We start from the raw sequence: 24,518 nt of genomic DNA, 5'->3' as shown, positions 1-24,518 counted from the left end.
ACAAAGCCGAAGAGCCAGCACTGTCCGAAGACGTCTCTGTGGTCATGTGGCTGGCATGACTGAACGCCGAAGGCGCATGAAACGCTGTTAGGCAGCACATTTTGAGAGTCAAAAAAATCACCACTCAAAGATTAAAAAAATCCCTCACTCATTTTTTCAAGAAACTGCCCAATTTTCCATCAACACCTGTACTAAAAGAACACCTGCAAGATTCTTCAGCATCATTAGTGCTTTTCTCATTGGCCAAGTGGGCAGCAGTGGATGCAAAAAAGAAGGGGGGAAAGAGCCAGGGAAGAAAACCAACAGTGCTGTCATCACTCATCCCCACAATACTTAATAACTTTCCTTGAACTTCCCTTCCTGATTGCATTGTCTCTTCTGAGACCCACCCATTCAGAAATCCTCATTCCTCAGCATCCAACCCCTGCTGGGCTCACTATCACAGGAGTTCTCTCTGCCAAATAAATATTTTTTGGGGGAAATACATGCACTTTAATTAATAGAAAACCTTTAATCTGAGAAAAAACAGAATGGAGAAAGCCATTGCCAACCCAATAAGACCTATGAAAGCACCAAGGAACAGTTGAAAGGGAATGATAGAGAAACAGATCAGTAACTTAGAGCAGGCATTTCCAACCGTGTCAACTTTAAGACTTGCGGACTTCAACTCCCAGAATTCCTCAGCCAGCAAAGCTAGCTGAGGAATTCTGGGAGTTGAAGTCCACAAGTCTTAAAGTTGACAACGTTGGAGACCCCTGACTTACAGGACATCCACAGCCCACTGACAAATTCTGCTTCTTATTTGAAAGTTACGTGAATTTTGCACTCTTTCCTCATTTGATCACTTGCCTCAGAGGCTTGATTAACTTTTTAAAAGCAGAATGGAAAGTTGGTGAAGTGACTACATGAACCTCCAAAAAATGAATCACAGGATGTAAACCATTTCCATAAGCATTCGATTTCAAGGGGACAAATGGCTTGCAATGAAATGTTTGAGGGGACAAACATGAGTTAATAAGATTCAAACAAAACATCCTTCAGCTTGTGCGCTTCACATTGTAGACTACATGGATACTATCCATTTCTTATGAAAGCTGAAAAGCTATCAAGGTTTTCACTCTGTCATTGGAGAATATATCACCTCCACTTGATTATCCAGACTTTGAAACACACACTAATACACCAAGTTCCTATAGATGCTGCTAGCTACATAAAAATATGTACCTATTTTATTTTAAAGCAGCATTTTAAAGAATACAGAGATTGTTATTGGGTAGAAAAGTACAAGCTATTTAATAATAGTTGTAGGAGAAGAAAAGGCAGAGCTTGTGGGGGGAGTCAAGAGAAGAATCTGAGACAGTCGAGAGAGTCAATCTGTTGCCACAAGTGATCCAAGTCCAGCCCGCTTTGAATTGCATTAACTCTCATCTGGTGCCAATTTGGTGCTGACCATTAGTTGAGTACATTGTTCTGTGTAAGTGTGAGCAATAAAGCTTCTTAACTGCTATGTGTGGTCCTGATTCTTTGCACCTGGCAAGTTTTCCCAAAGAAACAATGCGGCCACCATACACTTGGTAGACTTTTAATTAATTACTTACTCTCATTAAGTTGCCATTCCAATCCATAGTTTTGCGACAGTGTTTAGACCCAACAAAACATGCATTTCTCTTCACCGACTTCAAGCCATGAGTAATAAAGTTTCTTCTTTATACAAGTCTATAAATATTATTCAGAGTTTGGCTGTGCTTGACCCTGAAATTCTCAAGTATATTCTCAGCCACACCTAAGGATAAAAAGGAAGGGCAGTACCCAACTCTGATGCTTGCTGCAGCTCGTTCTCTACATGCTAAACTATTAACTAACCATTAACTATTAAAATGATGTCTGATCACATCTAATGCATGCAATTTATGAGTAATTCATGGAGCTAAAGAGCAAGTACGAAAGTCAGAAACAAAATCAGTGAAAGATGTTAATGATGACTACAACTGAAATACAGTTAATTTTTAAAATATTTGTTGGCTTAAGATCTGTTTCATGTGCACTTTATATTAACATTATTTACAACATGTTCTTACATTATGAATAGGGTGAAAAACCTAATATTATTCTCTACACTCTTTATGCTAAGCAATGTCTTGGTTCTAAGTCATCCAATATGAGAGCCAGAACAATTATGGTCTCACTGCTAGACCTGAAGTTATGCAGAAACGGATCTATAAAAATCTTTCCATAAAGTGTACTCCAAATTACAGGCCAACCTCAAGCACTTTGTCTGGAAAGGAAATGTTAGCAAGTGCAAAAAGAAATTAAAAACCTAGAGATTGAAGACAGATTTCTTTAACAGTATTCAGTGGGCAACTCCTTTTAAGATAACTGGGAGTATGATTCTCAATCCATGTTCTGCATGTTCCTTTACTACAAACTGCCATAATATTTTTAACAATCTTCTAGTTTTCTACTGTTATGCTGCATCAGTGCTGACAAAAATCACGTTGGAAAGGACTGCTATGAGAACCAGATAATTTAACATATCTCAGCTGAGATGTTAAGAGTATAATCTCTCTACTATTTCTTAGAAGTTAGGATTCATTCTTTCAGATGTATACATAGCATAGTGTGTTTTACTAGTAGTCCTTGCCCTTACAACTATTTGTTTAATGACTATTGGAAAACGTAACTTATGACCATACTCACATGTATGACCATTATATCAGCACTGCAATCATGTGATCGTAATTCAGGCACTTAGCAACTGGCTCACATGTACAACCAGTTGCAGCACTCTTTGACCATTTGATGGTGATTTACAACATTTTTTTCTGATTTCCAGCCATAAGCTGGATTTGCTTAACAACCATGTGATTAATTTAACAATTGCCACAAAAATTGTTGTAAAATCAGGTCCAACTTAACTTACAACCACAACAACTTACAATGGAAATTCCAGTCTCAATTGTGGTTGTAAGTCAAGGACTATCTGTATTTAGAATATTTATGACTTTGCATCTTCCGTCAAAATGCTTCATTTATTAGAATAATAGTTTTATTATTTTCAACAGAATATATATATATGAACAAACAAACTATAAACAGTTTTGTTTCATGCAGGTCTTTCTAGATCAGATGCAATGTACACATATGCTTAGAGTTGCAGACATGCACACAAACACACAACAACAGAAACAAACAGCATGTAGTTCCTTACCATGTGCCACCCAGCCATGTTTACATTGATCACAGGTTCTCAGGTTTATCTTCCCTGGTTGGAAACATTCACATGTGCAATTTACCAATGTGCAGCGTATTGCCTAAAACAAAACAAAAAGCGAAACCAACATATATAAAAACGTTACTTGAAGAAGAATAACTCTATAATTCGAACAATTGAAATCCTTTATATACATTATCTCAAAATGTATAACTATTTAAATTATTTTTGAGGAAGGCCAAGCATTGCAAATTTAGGAGTGTCTGAAAAGATTAATGGCATCAAAACAACCGACTTTGAGGCAAGAATAGATCTGTAGATTTCCAAAGTTATGGTTCATCCTTTGACACAATGTACCAGGTCTCAATGTACATGTATTATATTACATTTAATCAATTACAAAGGTACACATAATTAATAACATTCATGTAACATAAAAGCTACACACTATCAGGCCATTTCTCTATTTCGACCTAACCACAGTATTAACATACCCAGAAAACTCTTTTTTTCTGGCATGACCACATACAGTTGTATCCATATCTTTCCCAACCCATACCTGAGGCAATCATAACTTATCCTTGGCCTGTTCCAGAATTAAGGAGATAGGTACAATCAAATCTACTTCACCAACCACATATCAATGGGAGAGCAACTATGTGTAGCAACTATTAGCCATTTTAAGCTGCTGTGGACATAGTGTTCCACTCCTGTATATGGGCTGTATCCTGCACAGCTGTTCTGCTACCCAATCTTCTGGCAACGTAAGGTATCTGGATCTTTCAAACTTGGTTTCCCTCCTGTAATACTAGATCTATAAGCCAATCCCCAGTTTGGAGACCTGGATCTTCTAACCAGCTGTTTGGTGAAGCTTGAAAGAGAATCGGTTCAACAGTTTTACAGGAGAATCACCCTTTGACCCATGCCTGTGAGTGGGTGTTGGGGATGCTTTTGAGCAAGTGGGTTTACCATTCTTTTAGAAAAGTGCTAAACCCATGTTTAAGAATTACTTACCAGGTGTGAAGAAATGCAGTACAGTACAGTGGGGAAAGACTCTTGCCGCATTGTGCAACCACTCTCTCCTTGTCTGTTACTTGTTAGCCTACTTTTAAACACAGGTTTACTGCTCTGTCAAAAGAGCATGAAATACATGTTTTAACTAGCCTGGCTTAATGCCTGACAGGCATACAAGTGTATATGCCCTAAAATGAGAGAGAGCTTTCAGCTTGTTCCCTCATCTGTCATTTGTTGTTTAGGCTATTTGTAAATGTGGGTTTCATATTATTCTGAAAACAACAACATCTGTGTTCAAAAGGAGCCTGAAAGTGGGGTTCACATCCTTTCAGAAGAATGGTAACCTATGCTTAAATATACCTCTCAAATAACTGTCAGGCTCTAAGAGAGCTGTAGTAACCGTCAGCTGAGAGAAGAAGCAGGTAAACCACAGAAAACCTCTTCATTATTTACTGGGTTTCTATTCCTGTAGAAGATTAGAATGGAAAATACTACATGGAAAATGTAGATTGGTTGGGTTGCCTTTCAAGTCTCCTGAACTGGAGATCTGGTAATTTTGACCAGACTACCCATCTTTCGTTGTCTCTCTTCCCAGACCTGGCAGCTGATTGCTCAGATTAGAGGTCTCCAAACTTGTCAACTTTAAGACTTGTGGACTTCAACTCCCAGAATTCTCCAGCCAGCTATGCTGTCTGGAGAATTATAGGAGTTGAAGTCCACAAGTCTTAAAGTTGACAAGTTTGGGGACCCCTGGCTTAGCTGGTTCATGGAATCCAGAACTTGGCACATAAAAATAAATCTCCCCAATTTCTTCTGTCCTCTCCTGGCCTGGGACCAAGCTTTCGGAACCTTGTTCTGAAGTTGGAGACATAGATTTTGACAGATGTCTGAACTGCCAGTCTAGAAATCTCTAAAAACTAACTTCCCATTGTCAGATGATTTTTGGGGAGGGAGCAGAGAAGCAAAAACAGGAGAATCTATTGCTGTCTTTAAAATTGTTAATCTTATGGACTGCTCCAGTTGGTATTTAATCTTCTGGCAGAATAGAACTCAGAAATGGAAGAAACCAATGTCAGGAAAAGCCCTCAAAACCCTTCCATGCATTTTTGAATAGGCTTGATATGTTTCGTGGCTGCAACTATTACATCAAATATTAATTCTGGAGGATTCCCAATTTTTCAGAGGAAATTTTATAGAAACCCAATAGAAACACTGAGGCTGAAGAATCTTAATGTTAACATCTTTGCCATCAAACGTAAACATGACAAGCATTTTTTATTCTTTAAGTATATATTGAAGAATAGTTCAACTTCCCATTTCTCTAATTTTTGTGTAATAATACGAGGACAAACTTTAACATAAAATGGCCTGATGTTTGCTTTTATAAAAATGTCCTGCAAGGAGTTGTCATAAAGAGCAAAATAATCTCTGAGCTACTCCAGGATGTAGGATGCATTAAGTCATGTAGCCATGGAAATAAAAACAATTTATTGTGGAGACCCAACATCCACATTTGGATTTTAAATATAGGACAATATGTATATGTTGCACATTTTTGCTTGTTAGTTTACCAAATACCTAAAGGATTTTTAAAAAGTCAGTTATATCTTCATGTTGTAGCATGTCATACTGCTTAAAACTAAGGTTGAAGTAGGTGCTGAAGGATACCTAAATATAGAGCAATGATCTCTCTAACCTCCATCTTATTCTATCTAAATCCCTCGTGTTTCTTTTCTGAAGACTTATCTAATCATATACAACTTAACCATCAGGATTTCATTTGGTCAATACGTTCCTAAGCTCTTGAAGACTCTAGAACAGGGGTGGTCCAACTTGCAGCCCACAGGCCAGATGCATCACATGCTTGCCATACCCATGCCCGGTTTAGCGAAGGGGAAAAAAGTCACAATAGTCACATGATGACACTGTGACGACGCATGTTTGACACTTCTGCTCTAGAAAGTGCTGAGACTTGAGAAAGAGTGGAGAGAAGAGCAACAAAGATGATTAGGGGACTATATGAAGAATGGTTGCAGGAATTGGATATGTCTAGTTTAATGAAGAGAAGAACTAGGGAGTGATGTGATAGCAGTGTTCAATATTTAAAGGGCTGCCACCAAGAAGAGAAGTTCAACCTATTCTCCAAAGCTCCTGAAGGCAGGACAAGAAGCAATGGATGGAAACTAATCAAGGGGAGAACCAACCTAGAAATAAGGAGAAATTTCCTAACCGTTAAATTTCAGTGGAACAACTTGCCTCCAGAAATTGTGAATGCTCCAACACTGGAAGTTTTGAAGAAGAAATTGGACAACCATTTGTCTGAAATGGTATAATAGGGTTTCCAGCTTGAGAAGGGGGTTGGATTAGAAAACCTCTAACTCTGTTATTTTATTATTCTAAGCAAATATAATACTGGAGGTATTGAACAAAACTGATTCAGGAGACCTGTGTCTGTTTCAATTTGCCTCTATCACTGTTTTATTTTACAAAGTATAAAAGTTCACTTTTTGACAGATTAAAAGAATTTTTTTTTAAATATGTCCCCTACTTAAAAGTACATAGGTAAGATTGAAATACATCTGATAGGAACAAGACACTGCTTCAGAGAGAAAAGTTGTGTAATTTAAAAATATATGAAGCAAATACATAAATAATAACCAAGACATTATTTTAGGCCAAGATCTCACTTTTTAAAAAAGAATATCAAAGATGACCTGGGCCCTTTAAAGACTAGTAGTAAAACTATGGTATGCATTTAGGCACACAGATTTTTGAAATGAAGGAAATTAAATTCAACATTCACACACATTAACACTGTACTCTAAGTACTAAAAATGCCAGGAAATAATCATTCTGCCAATTTGAATACAACCATTTATTATAGGAGGGTCAAAGGAGGGAGAGGGAAGGAGCTTTTTATCTGCAGTAATATGTGAAATTCCTGAATGATGCTTTTTTTTAAAAATCGCAAAACTCTACAGGAATAATCATTGTTTCAGGCTAGTGCTTCAGGATGCAATCAAATGCACATTCGGGGCATATCCACACTTAATATTTAAGCAGCCACTGTCCTGGGCTTATGCCAGTTTAATATACCAGTCTAAGAAAATTGTATCCAAACTGAAACATCCAGCAAAAGATTGCAGGGTATTCAGTTCAAACAATACACTACATTCTCCCATTGAAAATTCCCTATTGTTGTTCCATCCACCCATTTCTGTCCAAGCTAGCAAGTGCCAATGGCCTTCCTTTCTATGGGTAGATCCTCTTGGACATTTGTACAAGTAGCCCTTGACTTACAACTACAATTGAGCCCAAAATTTCTGTTGCTAAGTGAGACATTTGTTCAACTTTTCTTAACACTGTTGTTAAATTAGTAACACGGGTTGTTGAATGAATCTGGATTCCCCACTGACTTTGCTTATCGGAATTTCGCAAAAGGTGATCACATGACCCAACCATCATAAACGTGAGTGAGTTACCAAACAGCTGAATTTTGACCATGGGGAAGCTGCAGTTGGAAAGCTGCAGTGCTTGTAAGCATGAAAAACAATCCTAAGTCATTATTTTTCAGTGCCGTTGTAACTTCAAATGGTCTCTAAATGAACTGTTGTAAGTCGTGGATCGCCTGTCCTTTTATATGTGTGCCATATATGTATTTGTATGTGTGGTGCATCTGTCACCCACACAAAAAAGTTAAACTGAATTTATACATATAGAATTAAAGTTTCAGAATTTGCACACAAGCGGGCACAACTTCAGGGTTGCCCCCACCCCCTTTCTTATTGCCCAATACTCTCTAATATATTTTGGAGATAACTTTATCGAGAGTTCTGTAATAGCACAATGGGTATAAATCTTCTTTGAAAATAGAAGAGTTTTGACTCTTCTATTGATCCAAACAGCCCTTTGGATTGTTTGAGAGCTAGGAGTAAAATTCTTCTTATCTCAAGTGACTGGTAAAACAATAAAACATCTTCTGCTGAAAAGTAGCACAAGGAAAATAATAGAATAGAATACAATAGAATACTTTACTGGCCAAGTGTGATTAGACACACAAGGAATTTGTCTTGGTGCACATGCTCTCAGTATACACAAAAGAAAAGATACATTTGTCAAGAGTCAAGAATCATAACATACAACACTTAATGATAGTCATAAGGCACAATAAGCAATCAAATCATACTAGGAAACAGGCAATATAAATAGTAAGGATACAAGCGACAAAGTTACAGTCATACAACTCACAAGTGGGAGGGGATGGGTGATAAGGAGTGATGAGAAGTTTAATAGAAAAAGTAGTGCAGACTTTGTAATAGTTGAACAGTGTTGAGGGAATTATTTGTTTAGCAGAGTGATGGCTTTCGGGGGAAAACTGTTCTTGTGTCCAATTGTTCTGGTGTGCAGTGCTCTATAGTGTGATTTTAAGGGAAGGAGTTGAAACAGTTTATGTCCGGGATGTGAGGGGTCTGTAAATATTTTCACAGCCCTCTTTTTGACTCGTGCAGTAAGCATTTCACCAAGGCAGCCGTCGTCGGCACCATCTTGGATATCCAAGTAGGAATCAGGGTGAAAGAGGAAGAAAAAAAAAATGGGTGAGGAGAAGAGGAAGGAAGCAAGGAAAAAAACAAAGAAAAGGTTTCTACTGGAGTTTGAACCAGATACCTTCTACTTACAAGGCAAATGTTGTAAACATTGTACTACTAGAGCAGGGGTGTCCAACCTTGGCAACTTTAAGACTTGTGGACTTCAACTCCCAGAATTGGGAGCAAAGCTGGCTGAGGAATTTTGGGAGTTGAAGTCCACAAGTCTTAAAGTTGCCAAGGTTGGACACCCCTGTACTAGAGCATTCATGGTAAAAGGCATTAGAGAACATGATAAATATTTATCCAGTTGAAGAGGTTCTCCTGACTCTATGAAGCAACCAATGACCTGGACTCTATTTTTATTTTTATTTATTTGATTTGCCAATTGTTTACAAGATAATAAGTATAAGTGTATACATAGTTGTGAATACATGAAATGGGTACATATAAGAAAAATAAGAGAAGAATAAGAAAAACAATAGGACAGGGACGGTAGGCACGTTGGTGCGCTTATGCACGCCCCCTACAGACCTCTTAGGAAAGGGGTGAGGTCAATAGTAGACAGTCTAAGGTTAAAGTTGGGGTTTGGGGAAGAAATTACAGAGTCGGGTAGAGTATTCCAGACATTGACCACTCTATTGCTGAAGTCGTATTTCCTGCAATCAAGTTTGGTGCGGTTAACTTTGAGTTTGTATCTATTGTGTGCTCTTGTGTTGTTATGGTTGAAGCTGAAGTATTCATTGACAGGTAGGACATTGCAATGTATGATTTTATATACCATGCTTAAATCAGACCGAAGACGGCGTAATTCAAGGTTTTCTAGTTCTAGAATTTCAAGTCTGGTGGCATAAGGTATTCTACAACGAGTAGAGGAGTGGAGAACTCTTCTTGTGAAATATTTCTGGACTTTCTCAATTGTGCTAATATCAGATACGTAATGTGGGTTCCAGACTGATGAGCTGTATTCGAGTATTGGTCTAGCAAATGTTTTGTATGCTCTGGTTAGTAGTGTGATATTACCAGAGAAAAAGCTACGTAGGATTAGGTTAACAACTCTTAATGCCTTTTTGGCTATGTAGTTGCAGTGGGCTCTAGCACTTAGATCATTAGAGGTGAGTATTCCAAGGTCCTTTACAGAGCTTGGGTCATCAACAAGATCTTGACTATTCAGCTTGTATTTTATTTTCTGATTTTTTTTGCCAATATGTAAGACAGAGCATTTATTTGTTGAGATTTGAAGTTGCCATTTGTTTGACCATTCTGATACATAGTCAAGATCTTTTTGACTCTGCTTGCAAAAGGCACACCGTGTAAAACAGACAAGCACCTGGAGCAGTGGTGGTATGCTACCAGTCCGGACCGGTTTGGCCGAATGGGTAGTAAAAAAAAAGCCGATGATCAGCGGAGAGGAGGAAAAAAAATCCTCCAAGCATCAGCTGAGAGGAAAAAGGAGAGAAAAGCATAGTATCGGCCCTCCCACCCACCTCTGCGCTTTTCTCTTCTTTATCCTCTCGGCTGATTGGCGCTGCAGGTCTCAGCTGGTGTGGGGAAAGTGGTGCGTTGGCATTAGACAAAGCACACCCACCAAGCTACGCCCACTGAACTGGTGGTAAAACAATTTGAATCCCACCACTGGCCTGGAGGCCACTTAACATCACTACCCATGAATTGTTGAAAGACATTTATTTATTTATTTATTTATCTTTTTATTTATTTATTTATTTATTTATTTATTTGGTTTGTCAATTGCTTACAAGATAACAGGTATAAGTAAAAATATAGTTATGAATACATGGATACATATAAGAAAAATAAAAATAAAAGAAACAATAGGACAGGGACGGTAGGCACGTTGGTGCGCTTATGCACGCCCCCTACGTTATTTAGGGGCACCAATCAAAAACTGGATGGCCATGAAGTATCTTGAAAAAAGATTTATCTGTTTAGATTTAGAACGCAGTGTAAGAAGTCTCCTGCTAGGAAGTGAGGATGTTCTGTAGTGTATTGTAGCATGTTCAGTTTGATACATGTAAAGCAAAAATTTTAGCACGAACTTTGAGATTTTTATTGCGGGAGATCAGGGGAAACCTAGAAAATTTCAGAAATCAAGGAATATCAATATGGTAAGCAGATGAGTAACATTTCAGGGTTCCATAGTGAAATTTGAGACTTATTCAAATTTCTACAGAATCTGATATGTGAATTACAACTATATCAATTTGAAATCAATTTAATAAAATGTTGGTAAAGTTTCTCATGTTTTTCAAGTAAGCATTGTGCATTCTTATTTCTAATGCCCTAATCTAATCTAATCTAATCTAATCTAATCTAATCTAATCTAATGCATGACATTCTTGCATGTCAAATACACTAGAATTATGTGCTTTTCACCTATAAAATGTTATGACTTTGTTGTTATGACCTTCAATAAAATTTTAGGGAAGGGATTTGGGAGGGCAAGAAAAGACTTTGGAAGGGGAGTGGAAAATATGCCCTAATTGTTATCTCTCCTGCCATCCACAAATAGTTGCTGTCTTGTTTTTGGCAAAAAGATAATTGGGCAGTGCAAATAAGCTCTTACCTAGCAGACAAATCATACGGAATATGAAGAGATCAACTTCACATGAACATGCGAGAAATCAGATCATTTCCCAGGAAAAATTGCCAGGGTGTGAGCCATCTCTTTAGCTAACATCGAGAAAGAAATGTCACTTTGTTTTTCAAACTGCACCTCTCTGACTAAATTGGCGTGCACCCCATGTAAGAGGAAGAGAGCTGAACTTTCAAGAACTTAACTTGGAAAATACAATCGCCTGTGGCGGGAAGGGTGTATTGTGTGGAAAAACACCGTTCTTCTTCGTGCAGAATACTTCACACAACCTTTTGACTCTTGCCCTTAGTCAGCCAAAGCTATCTAATGAATCAAGAATCTATCTATCTCTCTCCCTCCCTCCCTCCCTTCCTCCCCCCCTGTACAAGTAGAATGGGGATTATTTCTAAAAGAATTAACATAAACCATGCTTTATAAATTATTTCTTTTGCTCACGGGTCTCTAATAAAATCTTCTTATCTCTTCCATTGCTTCTTGAAAGTGTCTTCTACCTTTTTCTCTACAGCTGCTGCTTTATATTATATTCCAAAAGGACCCGGTTGAAAGGGAGGGGGGGTTGAATCTTGCTCTATTGCACTTGACATTTAAGTGTTCCAACCAATGACAACTGACCAATTGTTCATTAGTGAGGTTGTAAAACACTGTTGTACCTATCAATGATTAAAGGGATTAGAAATATGAAATATAAGAGCGCCCACAAAACTGCTGAATAGGCAAGAATAATATATGTGACTGTGGGTTAGAAGATGAAGGGGGTGGGAGAATCTACCAAAAGGTCCTTCTGTGTGTTCAATACATTATTGACTCAGTAATATATCAGATCTCTCCTAGTCAGTAATGGTGTCTTTCTCTAATATGTTCATTAATTAATGAACTCAGTAATTAATTGTACTGCAAAATGGCAAGAAAAAAAGTAGAGCTTTTTTTTTTTGCTAACAAATGCTTTTTCCTTCACATTTTATTTTTTCCCCATATTTTTAACAGATTGCTGTTGTTTAAAGGGATGCATCAGCCGTGGCCCAGTGAATTGCTATAGAAATTCTATTAAAGCTTAAATGTGGTTTTTTTTTTTTTTTACAAATCTCAATTTCCCTTCCTTCTTATTCTAAAAATTATAAAGAAACCACAAGGTTGATTGTGAACATCCAAATCGAATATTATGGTCTGAATATTCCATTATATTTGGGCACAGTATTGTTGCAAGTGTATTTCACAGCAAATCAATAGATTTGAAAGTATTTTAAACACCTGGATCATTTATTCAACAACAACAATGATATTTGAAGACACTTTAATCTTAACGTTACATGTAATACTTGATTTATAACCACAACTGGGATCAGAATTTGGGTTGGTAAGCAATATGTTTATTAAATGATTCATCATGTGACTACAATCACTGTTACAACCATTTTAATCTGGTTGTTAGAAAATCATGCCATTAAGTGAATTACAGAGTTGTTAAACGAATACAGCTTCACACAATTGATTGTGTTTCTTGGAAACTGGCTGGGAAGGACAAAAATCATGATGATCTAGCCTCAAGAAGTTGCAGCCTTCATAAATAGGAGTCCATTGCCACAGAGTCTGAACCACAGTCATGTGACTGCTGGGATGGGTCACTTTTTTCAGTACCGTTGTGACTTCGAACTGTCACTAAATGAACTGTTGTAAGTTGAGGACTACCTGTATTTCTGGACATGCTTTCCGACATGTTCTGGCATATCTCCATTTTTCATTGTGGCATTTGAGAATGAGTACTGACTCAAGAATGGGTCTTTCTTTCATTAAGAAGCTCATGATCGAATTCTTACATGTGTATGAAAATAATTTGGATTTGCTAATGCTAAATAAGTAATGTTACTATAGAACTACATAACTGTACGATGAAAACAATATTGACTACTACCAAATTTTATGTAATTTTTCAAAATAAAACAAGTCAAATAATGTTATGTCAATTGAAGGTTATGCAAATAGTAGCTACTACCAAGAGTGTAATTGCTCTCTCTGACTAAGAATTTATGATCATGTAATCTGCCATCTAGATAGTGATGAGATACACTAAGCAGAATACAATATATATTTAACAGGTCTAGAACATGTTACTAATTTTATGTTTGTAATCAATAGGGTATGCTATGGAATAAACTGAATTAATACTAGCAAATAAATAAATAAAATGAATAATTTGTTAAAAAATTCACACATTCACCAAATGCCATCGTCTTCATGGAAAGCTTTATGTATATTTTTAGAGATAAGCAATTATAACTCAACTGATTTATACTATACATACTTATATTGATTGATACAAACTATACTTATATATAGTTTAAAAATCAAAGTGAAAAATAAACTTGCTGAGAATCTAAATTCCAAAGGAATTCATTCTGCATAGCTTTCTCAATGGTGGCGTCCATCTGGTAGATGACTTTGACATTCCATGTAAAAACTACATCTCCCTAACACATTTCCCTAAAGTAATAAAATATTGGTTTTAAGAAAGATCATTTAGGCATGTTACTTTTTTTTAGATCCTCCTCCTTTGGTTAGTGCTACTTTAATATAAATATATCTCAAGCTTTTAAAGAGCTAAAAAAGAGGAGAAGAGTTAAAATTCACAAGGTAAGTTTGAAATGTATAGAGCAGAGATGTCAAAACTCAAGGCTCATGGGCCGGATCTGGCCCAAGGTGTGCTTAGATCTGGCCCACGGGGTCACCCTGGAAACAGTGATGGACTGGCCCCTAATGCCTCTGCCAGCAAAAATGGAGCTCAAAAGGACCGCACGTGGCCCCCCAAGCTCCATTTTCCCTGGCAGAGGGCTGTAGGAGCTGCTGTGGCCAAAAACAGATGTTGAGCTGGCTACACATACCCTGGCCATGCTCCCTGGCCACCTGAGGTCAAACACAACCCTAATGCGGTTTTCAATGAAATCAAGTTTGACACCCCTGGTATAGAGGTTTTTTTTTTAAAGAACTGAAAATGATTAGATTACAATTGTACATCCAGATTACACCGCACAATTGTAGAAACAACTAAAGGCTACTGACAACAAAGAGATGAGTCTCATGATATGACACACTTCAAGCTAATTTTGAGTGGATCAGCCGTCTAAATGTATGTTACAAAATATATTCAAAGGGAGGAAAACAGTGTGTCTGTGATAGTCAGAGACAACATCAAATGTGAACAAATTTTTAAATACACCTGAACATAATATACCTGAACATAAATCTGGATCATCGTCTAGATGATTTAGACACAGAAAACAAATTTGAAAATATTCTGAATTGTTACTGTATTAAAAGAGAGCTGTCAAACAAATTGAGAACATTACGTTATTTCTGTCTAGTGGCATAATACTAAAATTTACTAGAGATATAAATTTCACTTGAAGAACAAATCGGCATAAATGCAAAACCTCTTCAGGTGTTAGAAAGGCAAAACAAATACTGTAAGTATTCAAGGAGTTATTACAGTAGAGATGTAGGAAGAGGATCGAAATGAAATCTTAGCTAAGATGCCCTGGAAACATTTAACTCTGCCAACTAAATAATCCACAGGTAGTTGGAACATCAAGTACTTTTTCTACATGGCAACCAGACATAGTATTTCTTGCACTTCCATTAAGATTATAAATGCCTTGAAGGAACCTTTATAATAGCATTTAAGATGTTCTAACTCCATTCAGATTCAACTTCAGGCAAAACGTATCATGGAATCACTTTTCTTTTAAAACCCCATTTCTACTAAAATTGTACTTAAAGAGAAGAAATCATCCTAAAAATAAAGCACTTGATTTTATTGAGCACCAATATTTCCAGCACCATTTCTTAGCTATTTCCTCTTTATGCCTGCCTCTGGGTCTAATTCAAGGATATAAAAATGTTGCCTGATATCATATTACAATATGTTAGCATTAATGGTATGGTCTCTTTTCAATAACAGGGGCTGGATGTATGTGGCGGCCTGAGAACCTATGAATCAGTCCTGTATTAATTGATTAAAATGCTAGTGCTGACAGAGAAAAGAATTGATGAATTGATACTGCAGTTGATGAAATTACTCTTGTTTTTACAACAGTTGTGGGAGGGGGGAAGAAAAATTGATTAGCTGAACCTGGTATTAATTGTTTGAAATGCAGCCGATAATAATGGAATCTTGTAACTGGAGATTACATGAAGGTCATCTCCTGCCATTCAGCTGCCCAATTTTAAGGCAGGTCAGCATCCCACAGAAACATGGGTTCCTGCAGATAAAATTGTGACAGGTTTGTTCACTCCTATATGCATTAATGACAGCAGTGGGTAAAATCAAGGGAAATGCAACCTTGGAAAAGTTTGTGTAGAGGGTGAAAATGATTCTTTTGGCTCTGACCATTATTTTTCTCTGTGTTGGCAGATCAGACAACAAGAAAACACTCCTTTTAAACTCAACAGCTCACAAAGTAGGCTATTTGGTACGCAAAGTCAAAAACTACACGTAACTCATATTTCATCATTTAAAACAAAGACCAGTGCAATACAAAGCCCTGCAGAGCAGTTCAAAACAGAGCAGCATAGCACTACCCTTAAAAAAGGAATAATTTACTAATGGAAATGTTCAGGAATGGATTGCAGATATTTCTATAATATATCTTCCTCATAAAATTAATACTTTACAGACCTGTTGAAACATTAAAAATTTGGTTAAAAATTTGATGAAATTGGATAAGTTAAACTAATATCGAATGTTAAACCTAGCAATAACATATCAGGCAACGATCTAATTTTAACATTATAGCTGTCATATAGAATAGACATGCACATTTCTATAGACAGATGCTCTTTTGAAGCATCATTCAGTCTTATCTACATAGGAGATAGGACATTCAGAAGTAGTGTCCAGCTTTGCTTCTAGTGTTAGATAGATGCTTTTCAAGGGCATTGGACAAGAAGTTGATGGATATTTTGACTCTCTAATAACAGTAGAAGCTGTTACAATTGTGGTGTTAAGCAGTGGTGGGATTCAAAAAATGTTACTAGGTTCTGTGGGCATGGCTTGGTGGGCGTGGGGGAGAAGGATACTGTAAAATCTCCAGTCAGAGGTGGTATTTGCCAGTTCTCCGAACTACTTGAAGTTTCCGCTACCGGTTCTCCATAACTGATCAGAACCTGCTGAATACCACCTCTGGCGTTCAGAAAAAACCAGGAAGCCTAACTATAACAACTATGATAGTAAATGTGTGAATGAAGACAGAAAGGGGTTTTGGCACCAAAAAAAAGTTTGGTGAGAAGTCTTGGCATGTTTTTGAATCTCTGGCACAAAGTGAATTGGCTGGTAGAAATCTCTCTTTTTTATGATGAAAATTATCAACTGCATAATGCGAATTCCCATAAAGGAAGGGAAACTTGTATGCAAGCCTTAGGCGCAGAAGCCAAGTAGGTGACTTTGGGCCAGACATTTTCTCTCAGTGCTAAGAAAAAAGTAACAGGAAACTACTTATGAAGCAGATGTGTAGAAAATTGTCTAGGATTGTCCATGTAGTTTCCAGGAGTCAAAACTGGAAACTATGTAAGTGACAAAAGTGCTTTTTCAGGAGGCAACTGGACTTTCTTGCTTTTTCTTTGAAGACATTTTGCTTCTCATTCAAGAAGCTTCTTCAGCTCTGAGCTCTGAGCTGAAGAAGCTTCTTGGATGAGAAGCGAAACATCTTCAAAGAAAAAGCAAGAACGTCCAGTTGCCTCCTGAAAAAGCCCCTTTGGGACAACCATGACTTGGATGACTGAGAATCTCTGCAGACCTTTATGTAAGTACACTAAACAACAGTGCTTTATCAACATATATATAACCTACTGCATTTAGTATATTTTGAACCACTAGCTGGAAATGTGGGGAGAAGAATTTTTTTCTAAATTTGTCAATCAAGGATAAATACAATATGGTATCTGTACTGAAACTTCAGCTACAAAAATGATGCAAAGAGAACTGCAAAATGATACAATAGTTCTCCTTTGATACAATAGTTTTCTTGCTTGTCCTATCTTATTACATCATTATAAGCCTATTATGTCTGCTAATGTATTGATTACTAAAACCGTCATGCTCAGTTTCTGTTTTCATATGGCTTAAGAAGTTGTTTTATTCAGGTTTACATGCATCATAAAAGTGATGGACCGACTCAGGAAATAGTCTCACCTGGGAGCATATTGCCTATGGAGAAGCCGTTATTTTCATCTGGATTTTTTTTAATATAACAATGTTAATATCTAAAAGGAATTAAGGGCTCTTAATTACTTAATTACTATTAAGAAAATAGTATATTGCCAGTTGTCACTCAGTCAAGCACAATAGCTTTATTTTTATTTATTTAAGAAGAAAAAAAGAAAGAAAGAAAGAAAGAAAGAAAGAAAGAAAGAAAGAAAGAAAGAAAGAAAGAAAGAAAGAAAGAAAGAAAGAAAGAAAGAAAGAAAGGAGGGAGGGAAGGGAGGGAAGGGAGGAAAGGGAAGGGAGGGAGGGAGGGAGGGAGGAAGGAAGGAAGGAAGAATTTCACCATTCAAATAACAAGTAAATGGTAACTTCCTCTATTTTGCCAGTGCAAAAGACTAGGTCTGCACATAAAGAGTCAGTTAAGCAGATTTATTGCTAAAGGCCTATGCACAGGAATCTTGTCAACTAATGGTCAGCACCTGGTTAGACTTAGATAAGGATCGATGGCATTCAAGGCAGATTGGACTTAGGTTTTCTTGTGGCTATGGAGGGATTCTAGGTTAATCCCCCTTTTCACTCCATCCCCACAGGGTCTTTCCACAGTTCTGTAAAGTTCTGCCTATAATTCTGAAAAGTTCTCTTAAACCCACTTGTAAATAAAAAAAATTCTGTTTAACTTTAGATAAATCACATTGCAATTACGCAGATATCTGGATGAACAGAACTATCTTTTCATTAAGCTTCAGTTCAAAAATTCAAGAATACATTCATGAATATAACACAACATGCAGATCTCTGGGAAGAATGCAAAGTACTTCCTACTAATGATATCTATAATGTGAAAACATTGACAAATATGTTTGATAATGGAATTACAGCATGTGAATATTTTAAATAACTGCATGAACAAATTTATTCAAAGATTTGAGCAAGTTTGTAAAGACTCACTTTTCTTTGGAACACATTCCTTTATAATAAAAAGCACCACCCTGGTTTTGGTAGTTTCCAAATAAAAGAGATCTTTCCCTTTGCATTACAATATTGCTGAGTGCTCTTGAATCTTTCCTATGTCCTTCACACCCTGTATCAGTCAGATGTAGCTTTTGAGTGGTTCAGTGAATCTTAGCATTGTATCACCAGTTTTTATATCACATTACATTAGCATTATTTCCAGCTTGTATTTATTTTCCCTAATACAATTTGAAAGGTGCTAATATCATTATATTTCTCTATGGCATTCAAAAAAACAGTATTAATGTGGTATGATGACAAGAATATCAACAAGATATAATATTATGTGCAGGCAACAAATGTTCTCTTTAAGCAAACCACAACGCCCAAAAGGTTTTGAAAAGCTACTCACAACTATTCTTCAGGAAACCTAAGAATGAAACACATACTAGAAAAAAAAATTGTTTTTAAACTATTATATTGTACTATAAAAATAAGTATGCTTTCATAAAACATTTTTATTTATGAAAAAGTCTGCTTTTATTCTTCAAGGAATGTTCTATAAAAGATAACATGCAATGATCTAGAAAAACTATATTGAAAGAATCAGAAGGGGTCAGGTTTTTTGCAGAAATGCTAGGTACATACATTTTACCAATAGAAAAGTATATTTTCAGGGTTGAATTGTGGGGTCCTAAGTGCTCTCTGAGCATGGTGGTTTTCTTGCAGATGTTTCATTACTAAACTAGGTAACATGATCAGTGCACCAAGTTTAGAGATCTCCAAGATGCACTGATGATGTTACTTACTTTGGTAATGAAACATCTGCAAGGAAGCACATACATTTTATTATATTAAAATATACCATTGTCAAAGACAAGATTTTTAGGCAGATTTACTGAATTGAAGATGTTTCACTGAACATTCAGTAATTCATACACATTCCCCCATGGCATATTTACAGAAGGAATACTTCATTCTCCCTAAATACACAACAAGAAATATTGAAATAAAAATGTGCTTGGCTAAATGTAATTTACTGCATGCATACCCAATCCATAAATGATATACCTCTTTGCTTATCAACTACCTATATTCCTTTCTAATCCCCAAGTGTCCATAGAACCAGAATAATCAGAAGAGCAACACTCTTAGTTCTGACTGATGCTTATTTCTATATTGCATTACTTCTAACTTCTAAGCAAGAGTCCTCAACATTTCTTTCAAATTAGTTTGTGAAATAGTCTGCCTATTGAATTGATCTGCTGGCCTCCAGGCACTGAAAAAGCCATAGGAAAAATACTTAGGTAGCCAAACTACCCAATGCATTCCAATGGGTGAAATGCAAGGAATATGTATTTGTCAATTGAAACCGTCTGTAGTATTCTGTGCTTTCTGGACTAAAGAACACAGCATAACTCTAGATTGTTGTTTCTTTTTTAAAGCTGCTTCTCCTGATATGCCAAACAGAGGAAAGCTTCCATATTTCCATACTTTTTTCATCATGAATACTTTGTCTTAGTGCACTTCCCCGTGTGAACTCCGTGTCAGCTGTGTGTCAGGACCCAAACTGGTTTATTTCTGCAGGACATCTGGATTCTGAACTTAGTATTAACTTTAAACATTGTGGCTCTTTGGAGTTTGCAATGATCTATTTCCATTTGCAGGAAATCTTGTTTCTCCCCACTTCCAAGCTAAGGGACATGAGCTCCTCCTCCTGCCTGTGTTTTAGAGGAATGTGATTTAATGTGTTTACTACCACACAAATACACACAAGAAGAACATGCATGGCAGAATGGATGGACATCCCTTTCCATAGAGACTAGAACTGAGAAATTTTGGGCTTTTGTAGGACTGTGGTAACTTGTGAGGTTACAAAGAAACAGGATTTGCTTCCTATTCCTACCACTGCAAAGTTGACAGGGGAGAAGGTCTTCTTTTATCTAAAACTTGTTTCCTGAAAATCAGAGAGTGCAAATGATGGTGATGTGGAAATTCCCTATTCTTCCTTAAGGACTGTAGGATAAAACTTTAAGACCCTTTTAACATTTATTCTTCCAGGAAGAGGGTGCTTTACCAGCATCCTAAATCTTTTACTCAACCCATGGAATTTTGATTAACGTGTCTTATTTTGTGGGACTTTTATTTTCTCATCCTGTTTCCTTAGATTTCCATAGTTTCTGACAAACTAGCAACTAATCCTGAATAAGAAAAATAATATTTTAGACATTATACTCTATCTTGGAAAATAGGTTCCTACATTTTAGAACAATTTATAGTCTTCAGTATGCTTTAAATTCAGAAATAATGCAAAATACACAAGTATAGGAATTGAGTTGTTATTGTTATATTGTACAAAATTAATAGTCACTGGATTTACAATCTTTTAAAATATATTTAACAATATTCTAATTCTTTCCTTATGATTGTAAAAACTGTGAATCAATAGTAAGAGACCATGCTATCAAGAACTGTTAGATGTTGCCCAAGTATTTTAAATTTTGGCACTAGAGTAAAAAAAAAAAGATTACAATAAAACTTTCTTTTATAATCAAGGCCAAATATTATTATGTGTAACTGCTGATTAAAAATAAACGTTATTGGTTCTCTTTTAAGGACTTTCTTTTATACATAGCTTTATCCTATAATTTTATCCCTATTGGGCATGCTGTCTATATTTAAACACAAACAGTCAAGCAATGAAGAAACATTAACACATTTACTGTGAACAAAAACTCCCAGTTGCACAGTGAAATTTTAATACATTTCAACTTCTCTCTTTTACTAATGGGTAGAGTACAAACCCTGAAGGAATTCATTTTTCAAACTGGTAATTACATTAGATTCACTTTAAAAAAATTTTAATGCCCATGTATAGTCAAACAAAAAATCGTGACCACCCTTTCAATATAAGTTATAATAGAAATGTTCCTCAGGAAAACTATAATGAAAATCTTACAGCAATTCTAAAAGGACAAATTATTTGGAAAGGTGTTTGAACACTCCCTCACATACACAAACACACATACAAAATCCACCCAAGATTTATTGGCACGCTTCTTTTATTTATAACTTCTTCTTTAAAGAACATGACAAATACATTTGATGCATTCATTTCAAATATATAAAGAAGAAATAAAACAGGATCAATGTTGACTTCCATGTTTATATTCAAATTTGTATTATGTTGTCCTTATATTAATAATAACTTAGGGTACGGTAAGAAACCTTTTCATAGGTGTGGATGAAGCTTCTATGCTCATGGAAGACAGCCACTGGTTAGCTGGTGTGGCATATAGGACCAACATCAGCCATAGAAACTGATAAGGTGACTTTGAACAGCCACTCTTTCAAGCCCAACCTAATTTCAAAGAGGTTTTTTTAATTGTACATAAAATGAGAGAAGGAACTTCTATGTAAAATTCATTCAGTTTGTGAGCAAAAGGAAAAGCATCAATCAAATAAAAACATAATATGTTGTCTACATTTATAATCTATGCTCCCTGGAGCTTTATTCCTATTTTCCCAGAATTAGTTTGTATGTTAGATTTTGGTGAGGGTGGAGGTTGGTATTAATGTTTTTAAACATGTATGCATCAGAATACTCACTGACTAAGAAGATTATAAAGCCCAGCTTTGTATTCTGAATTGGTCATAGTTACAGAACAGCTGCCATAGCTAATTTTCTACAGGTGGCAGCTTTCAGGAATCTGTTTAGAATGACTAATGGAAGGTCAGTTGCTGAAGCCTGAAGAAGAGAACAACCAAATTTAATGGCTGATAGGAACAAAACTCAGAACTGAAGAGAGAGTGAGAATGCTAGAATAAGACAAAGTTGCTAACAGAATACCCAAAGGCTGGAATTATTAATGAAAGAAGGTGGGTAATCATTAACTGATAATGAGATAAAGGGCGTTGGTACTTACCTGACACTCCTGTTCTCTTTGAGCTGTGAAGAGCATCCAGTAGCGGGAGGTGCTTCTACATGTCTAGGCTGGGCTTAATTTGTGAAATGCTCCTCCTCCTCCACGGGACTCCTCCCCAGCATTCCCCAGTTTTGGCGAAGACGAGAGAAGTAAACGCCCTCGTCCTCAATGCCCTAATAAATACGTTGGCCAAAACAGAACCCCACCAGATGGAAAAAGGGTGGGGCTGGATGCTCTTCACAGCTCAAAGAGAACGGGCGTGTCAGGTAAGTACCAATGCCCTTTCTCCCATGAGCTGTTCAGAGCATCCTGTAGTGGGACATACCAAAGCTTGGCCTGTCCTACGGGAGGGACTCCGTCTGGCCTGGAAACCCCTCCTGGTCCCTGTGGACCCATTGCAGAACTCTTCTGCCAAAGGAGGCCTCAGCAGATGCAAACACATCTATTTTATAATGCCTAATGAATGGCGAAGGAGAGGCCCAGATTGCGGCTCGACAAATTTCAGTGATTGGTGCCTGTGTGGCCCATGCTGCCAATGTTGCGGCGCTCCTTGTTGAATGAGCTGTTATGCCCCTGGGCACCTGCAGTGATTGAGTCTGATATGTTTTCGCTATCGCGGCCTGTAGCCAACGGCCTATTGTAGAAGATGAGACCTTGCATCCCTGAGTGTTGGGCTGAAACGACACAAATAAGGCTTCCGTTTTTCTGAAAGTTGCTGTGCAGTTAATATATATCCGCAATGCTGGCCTCACATCAAGGCTATGCCATTGTAGTTCCAACCCTTGGGATGGTCTGGGACAAAAATTAGGAAGTATCAGGTCTTGTGCCCTATGAAAAACTGAGTTAATTTTGGGAATAAACGTAGGATCAGGATGAAGGACCACTCGGTCAGAATGGAAAACACAAAGATCTTGTCTGATAGACAAAGCTGCAAGTTCCAAAATATGACAAGCAAAAGTGATCGCTACAAGGAAAACTACTTTATACGTCAGAAATTGGAGACCTGATGATTTCAAGGGTTCAAAGGGGCCCTTAGTGAGTGCGATGAGGACCCTGTTAGGGTCCCAGGTGGGATAACGGTGTACCGCTGGAGGGCGTAAATTTGTGGCTCCTCGAAGGAAACTCCGTATGCGTGGATGATGGGAAAGAGATAGTAAACCTTCACAAGTGAGAACTGATGCCAAGGCCGCCACCTGTCTTTTCAATGTATTAGGTGATAATCCCTTGTCAAGTCCCTCTTGCAAGAACTCTAGGATTTGAGCCACAGATGGAGAGATGGGATCAATTCAAGACTTGGTACACCATTTGCAGAAACTGGACCATGTGGCATTGTAAATGCGAGTTGTTGAGGGGCGTCTGGCGGCTTGGATGGTGGCGATAGCTCTGTTGGAAAACTTTTCGCTCTTCAGACGACTCCGCTCAACCTCCAGACAGTCAGGTGCAACCATTGAGGGTCCGGATGTTGAAGGGGTCCCTGGGTTAGCAAGACCCTGTCTGGCGGAATTCTCCATGGTGTTGATATGGATAGACTGTGGAGGTCTGCAAACCACGGCTGTCTGGGCCAGTAAGGAGCTACTAGAAGCAGCTCCGCCCTCTCGCCTAGCAGTTTCTGGATGACCTTGGGAAGCAGTGGAAATGGCGGGAATACATACAGAAGTCCCGGGGGCCAACGACAGCGGAATGAATTGAAGTTCTCCGCTCCTTGCGAGGGGTACCTGGAAAAAAATCTTGGGAGCTGAGCATTGAGGGGGGAAGAGAACAGGTCCACCACCAGCTGTCCAAATGTCCTGACCACCTCTTGAAACAGAGTCGGATGGAGGTGTCACTCCGATTGATCGATCGTGGCCCTGCTTAGCCAGTCTGCCTGTGTATTCGAAAGGCCCGAAATGTGCTCTGCTCTGATGGAAAGTAGGTTGCTCTCCGCCCAACGACACAAGCGCTCCGCTTCCCGCATGAGATGTTTTGACTGTGTGCCCCCCTGTTTGTTTATGTGAGCTTTGGCTATTACGTTGTTGGTCAATATTAC

General features: G+C 37.5%; 1 protein-coding gene across 3 annotated transcripts in view; it reads right to left on the bottom strand.

Moving 5' to 3' along the window:
• The window catches only part of BNC2 (basonuclin zinc finger protein 2), a 448,066-nt gene that overhangs the window by 146,161 nt on the left and 277,387 nt on the right, over positions 1-24,518 (bottom strand). For all 3 annotated transcript variants that reach the window (XM_026680262.2, XM_087957651.1, XM_026680261.2), the window contains one exon: positions 3,209-3,311. In XM_026680262.2, coding sequence (XP_026536047.2) covers positions 3,209-3,311 — 103 coding nt within the window. The remainder of the gene's footprint in view (positions 1-3,208; positions 3,312-24,518) is intronic.

This window comes from Notechis scutatus, chromosome 2, assembly GCF_049901735.1.
Source record: "Notechis scutatus isolate UNSWTSFEM ecotype Mainland chromosome 2, rNotScu1.2, whole genome shotgun sequence".
Taxonomy (NCBI): Eukaryota; Metazoa; Chordata; class Lepidosauria; order Squamata; family Elapidae; genus Notechis; species Notechis scutatus.
Note: the sequence above shows the minus strand (reverse complement) of the source record. Positions and strands in the feature narration are given on the sequence as shown.